Source organism: Daphnia pulicaria, chromosome 1 (genome assembly GCF_021234035.1).
Source record: "Daphnia pulicaria isolate SC F1-1A chromosome 1, SC_F0-13Bv2, whole genome shotgun sequence".
NCBI lineage: Eukaryota > Metazoa > Arthropoda > Branchiopoda > Diplostraca > Daphniidae > Daphnia > Daphnia pulicaria.
The window spans coordinates 9,811,834-9,821,783 of record NC_060913.1 but is presented as its reverse complement, the minus strand read 5'-3'; the positions used below and the strand labels follow the sequence as shown (position 1 = coordinate 9,821,783).

At 42.9% G+C, this 9,950-nt stretch overlaps 3 protein-coding genes across 6 annotated transcripts; 2 read left to right on the top strand and 1 right to left on the bottom strand.

The window, feature by feature from the left end:
* Positions 1–777: 777 nt before the first annotated feature.
* On the bottom strand, positions 778–2,049 carry LOC124348936 (ubiquitin-conjugating enzyme E2 J1-like). Its single transcript, XM_046799352.1, has 3 exons — positions 1,885–2,049; positions 1,598–1,803; positions 778–1,536 (listed from the first exon to the last, which is right to left on the bottom strand). Exons 1-3 carry the CDS (start codon positions 1,913–1,915, stop codon positions 994–996), a joined length of 780 nt encoding a protein of 259 aa, XP_046655308.1. The 5' UTR covers positions 1,916–2,049; the 3' UTR covers positions 778–993.
* Positions 2,050–2,160: 111 nt separating this feature from the next.
* LOC124347290 (5-methylcytosine rRNA methyltransferase NSUN4-like) lies at positions 2,161–4,518 on the top strand. Of its 3 annotated transcripts, none has more exons than XR_006919935.1 (8): positions 2,161–2,460; positions 2,535–2,708; positions 2,770–3,178; positions 3,239–3,370; positions 3,439–3,718; positions 3,786–3,923; positions 4,001–4,216; positions 4,428–4,518. XR_006919935.1 is itself a non-coding variant. In XM_046798444.1 (7 exons), the coding sequence occupies exons 1-7, from the start codon at positions 2,347–2,349 to the stop codon at positions 4,143–4,145; spliced, it is 1,392 nt and encodes a 463-aa protein (XP_046654400.1). In that variant the 5' UTR covers positions 2,161–2,346; the 3' UTR covers positions 4,146–4,405. The 3 variants fall into 3 exon arrangements, 1 of the variants encoding a protein (XP_046654400.1); XR_006919936.1 differs by having other exon boundaries at positions 4,433–4,504; XM_046798444.1 differs by lacking the exon at positions 4,428–4,518 and having other exon boundaries at positions 4,001–4,405.
* Positions 4,519–4,530: 12 nt separating this feature from the next.
* LOC124346384 (organic cation transporter protein-like) lies at positions 4,531–9,847 on the top strand. Of its 2 annotated transcripts, XM_046798374.1 has the most exons (16): positions 4,531–4,622; positions 4,777–4,907; positions 4,986–5,185; positions 5,279–5,380; positions 5,484–5,543; positions 5,673–5,724; positions 5,835–5,967; positions 6,043–6,146; positions 6,221–6,375; positions 6,476–6,644; positions 7,546–7,893; positions 8,638–8,852; positions 9,005–9,114; positions 9,193–9,273; positions 9,364–9,432; positions 9,582–9,847. In XM_046798374.1, the coding sequence occupies exons 4-16, from the start codon at positions 5,362–5,364 to the stop codon at positions 9,768–9,770; spliced, it is 1,704 nt and encodes a 567-aa protein (XP_046654330.1). In that variant the 5' UTR covers positions 4,531–4,622; positions 4,777–4,907; positions 4,986–5,185; positions 5,279–5,361; the 3' UTR covers positions 9,771–9,847. The 2 variants fall into 2 exon arrangements, with proteins under 2 accessions (XP_046654330.1, XP_046654329.1); XM_046798373.1 differs by lacking the exon at positions 4,986–5,185.
* The last annotated feature ends 103 nt before the right edge of the window (positions 9,848–9,950 follow it).

Genomic DNA, 9,950 nt, shown 5'->3' with positions numbered 1-9,950 from the left:
CAAAGGCCTTGTAAAGTTTTTCGGTGACGTAGTCTGGGCAAAAAGAATTCTCGAAGCTCAGATGAAATAAGTATTCGTTTTTGAGCATATCGTTGCAGTCGTTTTGCTTCGTTCTGGGACAGGATTTGGGGTGAGCTGAACATTTGCCGAACACGTCCACTTGAATGTATTTCTCGAGTTCTTTGACGTAGCCTTCCCGATCGTTAGCCGTTTTGCAGTTGCTAGCGAACCAGGCCACTGTTTTATTCTTAGTCGTGATGTCGATTCCGTAATAATCACTGAAATTAGGCCGAATTGTGTGAGGGTTGGTTTTGGGGTTGAATTCGAAACCATAAAATTTATCCCTAAACAGATCAGAATCAAATCAATATGTGGCCGTCCAGTTGAAGAAATGATGAGGTTCGTATATTTTTCGAGATTTGGCGTGAGCGTTAATGGGGGACTCAAAGTTGAAAAAGATGTAACGTTGATCCGGTCTTCGACAAGTTGGAAGACGAGTCAGTGAGTCACTTGTGTGAAAGTGAAAAACAACGGAGGAGGAGGTAATCTAATCTACCAAAATGAGTTATCTTTTCCCCGCGATGATGTATTATCTGGCCCGCTTATCTTCACTTCAAAATCCAACTGTATTCCTATGTTTTCCTGTACCCGACAGAAGGAAGATCAAAAAGTTACATTTGAAACATTAAAGTTTTAACAGTACATCACTTTCTCTGTTAATACCAATGTGAATTAAATGGAAATTTCTATCTGAATAATAATAAGAGACCAATTAAATCACCTGAAATTAATCATAATTATTTATCTGCAATAAATGAATACACAAATCATACACAATTTTCATTGCCACATTGTTACAGCATTAAGTTGAATTTAGCAGTCCCGTTATATGCATTCTCCAGGAACAAGATCCTCTCAACATTTTAACTCTACAAGTCATGAATTTTTGGAAATCAATAAAATATTTAATATTTATAGATTGTGACTCCAGCCTCAGGCAGCACTCGTACCCGAAGCAAATCGACGGAACAAAAGGATTGCCAAAGCCACGATGATGGCCGCGATTATGTAGTTATAGGTAAGATCATTATTAATATTGGTGCTCGCTGTTTGTACTTGCTGGGATGGTGGTGGGGGCGGCTGGATGACACCAATCGGCTCTTCAGTGTTTGATGCAGGTTCTTCAGTCGGGTTTTCGTTGTTCGATTCACCCTTCATTGTAACCTGAGCTGCGATCTCTCGGGCTTCTGCTTGAACGGCTTCGTTTTCGTTTGTCGTCAGCTGACTGGGCTCTTGGAGAAGATTCAAAATTTTCCCACATTCTGGGCAAACAAATTCTAGCGATTTTTTAGCCAGCCTTTGTCTTTCTTCTTGTGTGTAGTCCAGAGATGCGATGGCTCCCATACCAGGAGATGGCATGAATCCAATAATAGCTAGTAATGCTGTCCTTATGGACCAAGAAGGAAGCCAAGATTCAGGATGGTGACCAGATATACTAAGACATATTTTGCGATTGACTTCAAATCTTCCATTAGGCTGGTAAAAAGGAGAAATAAATATTTTCTGGGTCATTCAATATCAATAAATTAATACATACTGTCAGAAGCATTATGCTTGGCGGTTTCAAAGGGTATTCAGGAGGGAGGGATATCCTTCCATGATACACTCCACCTTCAAAATCAGAGTCGGCCGGACCTCTTACAGAGAAATGCCATTCAAACAAATTGTCTTCTACAGGCTGGGCAAAATATTCAGCAGTTGGCTGTGATAGCTCTTGAGCTTCTCTCATCAGCCTTTTCACAGCTTTAAAAAACATATAGATTAGTGAAAACAGACTTGATGTAACAATTGCTATTGCACAACAAAAGTGAAAATATACATTACCAGGACTTTTCATGTTGTATTTGTTTTCCATTTTATTAAGTGCACTTCTTAAAGAATGCAAATACAGAAATGGTATCACTGAAACTGATTGTTATTACCACATACAATTGCTAACTGAATCTGACTGAGATACGTCGATTTATTTGGGATGACGTATCGTAACGAAGCGCCAGTAGCAGTAAATGTTGATATTAAAGTCTCATTTATCTATCCATAGATGGCGTCCACCCTTCACATTTGTCGTCTGCTGTGAATCGCCCGAAATTTGTATTTTACAATTTGCATATTTCCACGAGACCTCGAGCCTCGTCGATTCTTTCTCCTCGGCCACGTGAAGTGAAGGTGCCGCAAGAAGATCGCAGTCGTGTCTCGTGTGCCCAAATAATCCAAAATCAATTCCAAAGGCAAAGATACTGAAAAATAAAAAAAAAATCACGAACGCATGAAAATAATTAAGCAAACATGTTCGCTCGCAAGTGGCGTTCAGTCTCGAAATTGCAGCAAATAGCTGTCTGTAGTGGGAATTTCCCACAATTTTTTGTCAGCAAGCGGCACAAGTTTGACAAAAGAGAAGCTGTAAGAATGAACAAAATATTTCTTTTTATACCAACGAATGAATTTGTGGTATAACGAATTTGTTTTTTTATTAGAACTTGTGGTCCAAAACCAACACAGACAGAGCCCTGGATCATTTCGATGATTTTTACGGTACATTTTATGGAGACCTTTGGCCAGCAACAAGACTTGCAATGCTGTCTACACCTAAACATTGTGCTTTAGTTAATTACTACGGTGACTATAACGAAACTATTGAAAAGCTCAAGGTACAAGTACTTGGGTTCAAATGTGAATTCATTCGATTGATTTTCATTCTCTTTCATTCAGAATATGGGGTGCATGGATATTCAAGAACTTTTTGAACAAAGCCGTTCCAAAAAAACCAAAACACGGAAAACCCCAGAAAACATGCCTACTGATGTCCTCGAAAAGGAAGCTGGTGTTGAAGATGAGGATAGTGAAAACTTTCAAGAGCTCACAGATGACAGAGTCATCTCTCCTGGTCAGACAACTTCTGCCTACTTGAATTTTGTTCCGACAACAAAATTAAAAGGGATGGAAGAGTGGCTAGAGGAAGAAGATCAGTTTGAATATGTCAAGCCAACTTACGACTTTGTGGTTGAAAAGCAAAAAGACGAACGCCTGGATTTCCCTTCTCTGCTCAAAGCGTTTGTTTTTCCACGAGGGGACATCTCGCGATTTCCTTCCCCTAAAAAAAGTACTTTTGGTACTTCCAGTAAGTTCAGTATCTAGATTCACTTTATGGATTACCAATAGTCATAGATACTTTTACTAGATTATTACTTGATGGACGCTGCATCTCTACTTCCCGTATTGGCGCTGAACCTACAGCCAACTGAGTCTGTCTTGGATTTATGTGCAGCACCAGGAGGGAAATCCCTGGCCATATTACAGACACTCTATCCAAGTAAATCAATTCATCAGTTTAGCTTTAATGCTTCATTACAATTAGTCTTTGTACTTCCTGATTTGTAGACAGACTTGTCTGCAATGACATTACGATTTCGCGGATTTCGCGCCTTAATAATGTGCTGAAGCAATATCTTGGGCAGACGCAAACCTGGAAGCAACATCTAGAGGTCCGAAAATCGGATGCTTTGCACTGGTCTGAATTTGATGCCTTCGATAAAGTCCTGGTGGATGTGCCCTGTACCAATGACAGGCATTCAGTCATGGAGGATGACAATAATTATTTCAAGAAAGATCGAATGAAAGAACGGATAAGTTTGCCTGAAACTCAGTCAGCTCTCCTCTGGTAACGGTCGTAATTCACGTGATGGCAAATATCCTTGCCGATTGTTAAAATGTCTGTCCCGTTTCAGCGCCGGAGTTCGAGCGTGTAAGCCCGGTGGCACTATCGTCTATTCCACCTGCAGCCTTTCGCCGATTCAGAATGACGGTGTCGTTCATATGGCAATAAAGCAACTCAAGGAAATGTACAAAATCGACACGGTCGTCAAGTAATGCACGTTTTTTTTATCATTCCTTTTTCCTTTACTTGCTTCGCTGAATGATTCCCGCTATGTTTTCCTCTCAGGGATATGTCGATGACGACTAGACATTTTAGGTTCCTCTGCCGTTTTGCCCCATCATCCTCACTCCGTTACGGCCAGGTGGCGCTTCCTTCCATTGTCAACAACTTCGGACCCATGTACATATCCAAGTTGCAGCGAGTCATTTAACATCTTTTGTCGTCTAGAGGTGATCATGGCAATTTAGTGCCTTAACAAATGTCTCCATCAGTTTCCCATAGGTACCACTTGAAAGTCCAAGTGCTTAGATGATATTTTTATTTTCATGAAATCCAAAAAAATGAGCCATCTTTTTCTCCCACGCTTTATAATGACGCTCATTCTTCAATCTGTACTGTGTACATCACTGTGGATGGTGCAACTCGCCATCACAATGTTTTTCGATAAAAATGAAATTTGTCATCCATTTTTCACTGCACCCTTCACTTTCAGTGCGGAGGCCAAGTTTGAATAGGAATTGAACTGTGTTGCGTTAAAGCTTCGTGACTTACTGAAACTGGTTTTTCTTCTACGTCCAACTTGACCTCGCAGGAGCAACATCTTCACAGCATTGATTTCCAGAGTGGGGGGACATTTCTGCTGCGCCAACCGGTTTCGAAGGTAGCGGACATTCAGGGCACACTGCTGGTATGTATAATCTTCTAACCCCATGGTGAAAGCCAAATGTCCTTGTTTCGTATTTGAAAGGAAAAGCACAAGAGTCAACCATAAATCACGCCACCGAAACAAAATTATTTTCAACTTTTACAAGTCATCTCAATTTTTTTGTCGCCATTCTTAGGGCAGCGTTGGCGTTATAAGGTCAGGAAAAAAAGGCCCCCAAGAAAATCGTCCCTTTCTAAACGCCTCTCTTGGAAAACAGTGAAGCAGTGCGCTGCTGTGGGGGGACATGATTAAACCAACGATTTTCACGTATGTACTCGCGAGATAGAAATTCATGCGGCATTGTTGTTTGTTGTTGGAACTTCAAACACTGTCCAATGTGTACAGCAACCGACAGTTGGAAGGCCGTGCTGAGATTAAACATTTTGGGTTATGTGCCGTTTTCAATACCCCAATCCGATTGCAACATTACCATACAATTCAGAGCGCTATTTTCCGATTACAATTACTTTGTCTACTACTCTTTTGTGTGGCAAGACGAGAATAGCACTTTCATTGATCTTGAACCCAAGAGAGTGCAGTTGCTGGTGAGTTTGTATTCCAAACCATGTCGGATTGGGCGGGATAATGCGTTCATTTCTACAACAAACTGTTTATATTATTATTATTTGACCGATCAGAAAATTTATCGATTGATCGGCGAGTCGTTCCAGTTAGTCCTTCTCGGTCAGCTGAAGGGTTTAGTGTGGATTTTGAAGCCATCATGACGGAACTCTGGGCGGGTAAGTGCATGCACAGTAATCAAAACTTACGCCAGGATAAATGAATTTTGTGCATTAACTTTCGCTCCTTTTTATTTTAAAAAATGCCTGATATACACGGTAGGTGAATTTGGACGCTACCAATGGATTCAGTACTTGCTGCACCTTTTGCCGGCCTTCACAGGTGGAGTTTTCTATCAGACATTTAAGGAAGAGATCGTTTTCGAGCGACTCCCACAAATAATTTCCCTTTTGGCTTGGAAACAATTAAAGACATGCGAATACTTTTTTTTTATTTCCCTTCTTATTCTAGGTGGAGTGCATATGCTGTCGCAAGTGGAAGTAGGAGCCACGCCCAGACACAGGTTTATTATTCACCTTCATATCATTGTCAGCGGATTTGCTTGAAAAGGAATTTCCGACGATGGGGAAACAGAAATTGATAACTCACTATCCGTCGGATTTATATCGACAGATGTCTGGCGGTGAACGACACTATATTAGAGTACGTCGGATCGTGCCACTACGTCTCGGTGCGGAACGAAACTCTACCCTGCAAAGCGTGGGAATACGATCGCACTTATTATGAATCAACCATCGTTACCGATGCAAGAATTTTCGTCATTTTCTTGTCTCTTTCATATTAATCTTGATTGAATTCTTTATTTTATCTTTTTTTGTAGTGGGATTTGGTGTGTGACCGGAGGTGGATGGCCTCAGTATCGCAATCTGCCTACATGTTAGGCGCTCTTATTGCAAGCTCGTTGCTCGGCCAGTTGTCGGACAGGTAATAACAAAACGGGTCCAGTTATAAGTTGAATTGTGTGAGGTTATTTTCCGCTCGTAATAAAAACATTTAAGGTTGGGTCGCTGGAAAGTGTTGGTCCCAACTGGAGCACTTCAGATGGTCTTGGCCACCGGCTGCGGGTTCGTCCAGAATTATTACCTTTACGTTGCGCTTCGTTTCCTCATCGCAGTGAACGTTAGTGGAGCTTACATGATTGGTTTCGTCTTGAGTAAGAAATTGTGTCGAAAGCGAGAGAAGGTCATGGCCGCGAGTACGTGGTCGGTGCAAGTCGTTAACATGTTTTTATTATGCAAATCTTTTAATGACAGCGATGGAAATGGCGCCAGACCGATACCGGACCATGATTGGCTTCAGCTTCCAGTTGGTGTTTGCGCTCGGGATCACAGTTGTTGCTGGATGGGCATATTTAGTCCGCCATTGGCCCATTTTGCAAATCATCTTCGGGCTACACAGTTCGCTGATGCTTCTTCATTGGTGGTAAGTGACATAATCCTCGTAAATCCACACTCTCACTGTCTGTTTTTTCCTTTTTGTGATTGCGTATTGTGGCAACCGCATGTTGAAAGGCGCCAACCATGGACGGATCGAGGCGAAAGGTGGTGGCAGAGTAGAAAAAAGAAAATCCCCCCCGAAAAAAAACCACTACGCAGCCTAATTCGGCCTCAATGTCAAATAGCTTTGAGCGCCATTACCCAGGCCGTCGGTCCGTCGTTTCAATTAGAGAAGAATGGTGGCCTCAAGTCGTTTAGGGCAGCAACACAACAGCAATCACGGACGGCAAGGTCTCGACCTCGAGGAGTTTAAAGTTATAACTGCAGCAGCCCTGCAGAGATTTCGTATTTATGGGCAGCAGCAAACAACAAGAAGAAAAAAGGGGAAAATAACAGGCACAGCGCGTAGCCCAGCAGTTACCCTCAAAGAGAACTTGGAAAGTTCAGTTTTCTTTTTCCTTCTTCTTCTTCTTCTGATGTTTCTCTCTCTCTCTCTCCTCCCCACTCTCTCGTGTACACACGCGGGTGGAGACTGGTCGTGAACGTTCAAGGCGAAGTAGTGAGTGGTACGACCGGTTTACGGCATTGGGCTGGGAGTTCAATCGCCTACCTTGCTGCAGGCACTTTGAAAACGGCGCCTTTTGCTTCGTGTTGCCACGATGATGGAGCTGATGGACGATATGCAATGGCGGTTTTGGGACAACCAACAAATACTGGTCCCCCCCCCCCCCCTTGACACCCGACTGGGCCTATGTTGTTGGTCGCGAAAAGCCCCTCGGTTATTCTATTTCTTTGCGTACGATTTCATTGCGTGTATTTAATAATAATGATGACGAGCATATTCATGTCATTGAGATATTTGTGGTTCATTTTTTTATTTTTTTCAGGTTCGTGGACGAATCGCCACGTTGGCTGTTTTCTCAGGGGCGTTATCAAGAATGCGACGCCATCATCCGCAAGATGCTAATCCAAAACGGCAAGGCCGACGCCATCCCCGAGCAAGGCTTCACAATTGATCAGCTCCAGCGGGCCTTGAGCACAACGACGTCGGACATCGGACGTCAGGAGCCACTTGAACAGGCAACTACCAATGTCACTCCCGTTGTAGTGCAGGAAGGTGGGAAAGAGGTGACGACCGTGGCCGTCATCTCCTCCAGCGATCGCAAATACGGCATCGTCGATCTTTTCAAAACGCCAAGATTGAGAAGCAGAACGCTCAACATTTCTCTTAATTGGTAAGCAACTTGGCACGAACATTATCTCCGATTCCTTCATTGTCCAGTCATCTATCCCCCCCACTAAATTTTATTTGGCTGTCGAGAGACTGATCGATTCGGACAAATTCGAAAAGTAAAAAAAACATGACGCTGATTTTTGGACTGTACTCTCCCAAAGGCAGATTTCATGGCCAACATTTTTATTACTGCAAGGAGCGATCAGTGGCGACGTCGTGACATTGCACTTTACGAAATTGCTCGAATTTTCAAACAATTTTCTCGTTTCGACCTCAACTGTTTGCCTCTATATCCCCGTTGACCCGTGAGGACTGACTCGATCAAGGTGGACGACCAATCGCCTTTGGATCACTTTATGTCGCTCCTTAAAGCAGGGCCCGTAATGATTAGATGTAGAGCGTAGAGCCGTACAACAATTTTGTTATTTTTCTGAATTTTTCCGCGATGTCGGTCAAGGCTCGCCAAGGTTCATACCTACGAAGAATTGAAAGCTCGTGTGGGCCAGTAAACGAAGCTGGGCCGTTGCCAAAGAGATGGATCGCCTCGTTTCAAGTTTTTTTTTCCAACCAACAAAACAAAACATAAAGGCAATTGAAAGCCATTATCGCTTTCCATATTATGTTCCTCCTCTCTCCCGTATGTAGCCGATTACTCTTCTTTTGCAATGAAAAACCCTTTATTAATTTCTTTGTTCCATGATTTCATTCTTGTGTATTATACCTGGGCGCACGCTCTTGATTGCAGGTTTGCCAACAGTTTGGTCTACTACGGATTGACGTTGAATTCGGGATCGCTGGTGGGCGACCCCCATTTGATGCTCTTCATCAGCGGCATCATCGAAGTGCCCGCCTATCTCTTGTCGGCCAAGATCATTGACATACTTGGACGTCGGCCAGTCATCAGTTTCTGCCTCGTTTCCGGTGGTCTGGCCTGCATCTGCACCACGTATTTTCCTCAAAGTAAATTGAGTTTTTGTCAAGGAGTTAATGACTCGCTCCTTCATTACATCTCCTGGTGTATCGAGTTTGTAGATGCACCACCTGAAGGACGGAACAAGTTGATGTGTGACGCAACGGTTGTTTTTTTCTTTTCTATGTTTTAACTAACGAAGGTAGCTTCGCCTGGACGACGGCCACCACCAGCGTGGTCATGCTCGGGAAATCCCTCATATCCATTTCGTTTGCCATCATCTACAATTACACGGCCGAGCTCTTCCCAACGGTACAACTCATTTCTCTATCCTCTTCCTACAGAACTGGGAAAGAGGCACATCACAATTCCAAATGTTTTCCTAAACAGGTGGTTCGTAGTTCAGCGGTTGGTATCGGCTCGACTTCCGCCAGAGTTTCCGGCACTCTAACTCCGCTTATCTTCCTATTGGTAAACGCGGCAATTTTAAAATTATTATTTTTCTTATTATTATATTCTTTGCCCTTGTAACGTATTTTTTTTTTCTATATCATTTTGAAGGATTCATTGGACCCGAAATTACCATCCGTCTTGTTTGGTATAGTGGCTCTAGCCGCCGGCTTCTTCTCGGTATGCAAAGAAATCATTTATTTTTTGTTTGTTTTTAGAATACGCGCAAACCCGTTTGATTCTTTTGATTGTTTGTACGCCCTACATTTGATCTTGACGTCTGGTTTCGTTTTTACTATTTGATTTCGACCATAAAACCCGGCGAGCAGCTGTACCTGCCCGAGACTCGAGACAGCCCGCTGTTGCACACTCTGACAGAAGGCGAGGAATTTGGCGTCGGAGATACGGGCTTCGCTCGACTCTGTGGGGGCAATAAGTCTTCGCCAGATAATGAACGAGTATTTGAGACCGCCGCCTCGACGGCCAACATCATCCAGCTCGAATCGCAAAAAGAATGAGTTCATTACAGAGATTATCTCTCTCTCTCTCGACTTGTCACACCACCGGCAAAGGCGAAATATACGACCGAAGAAGATTAGAATCTTTTTAACACACAGCCGTAGTTTCTTTTACGAACGTCCTTTTTTAAATTTTAGTAGATTTTTTTTATCACGGCTCACGTAGACACCTTTTGTGTT

Excerpts from the sequence above, each read along its gene's own strand:
- LOC124348936 (XM_046799352.1), bottom strand. The coding sequence starts at position 1,915 with ATGGAAAACAAATACAACATGAAAAGTCCTG. Across the intron at positions 1,804-1,884 it reads ATACAACATGAAAAGTCCTG|CTGTGAAAAGGCTGATGAGA; the intron begins GTAATGTATATT and ends TGTTTTTTAAAG. Across the intron at positions 1,537-1,597 it reads CAAGCATAATGCTTCTGACA|CCTAATGGAAGATTTGAAGT; the intron begins GTATGTATTAAT and ends CCTTTTTACCAG.
- LOC124347290 (XM_046798444.1), top strand. The coding sequence starts at position 2,347 with ATGTTCGCTCGCAAGTGGCGTTCAGTCTCGAAATTGCAGCAAATAGCT. Across the intron at positions 2,709-2,769 it reads AAACTATTGAAAAGCTCAAG|AATATGGGGTGCATGGATAT; the intron begins GTACAAGTACTT and ends TCTTTCATTCAG. Across the intron at positions 3,924-4,000 it reads AAAATCGACACGGTCGTCAA|GGATATGTCGATGACGACTA; the intron begins GTAATGCACGTT and ends TTTTCCTCTCAG.
- LOC124346384 (XM_046798373.1), top strand. Across the intron at positions 6,376-6,475 it reads CATGATTGGTTTCGTCTTGA|CGATGGAAATGGCGCCAGAC; the intron begins GTAAGAAATTGT and ends TTTTAATGACAG. Across the intron at positions 9,274-9,363 it reads CTCCGCTTATCTTCCTATTG|GATTCATTGGACCCGAAATT; the intron begins GTAAACGCGGCA and ends ATCATTTTGAAG.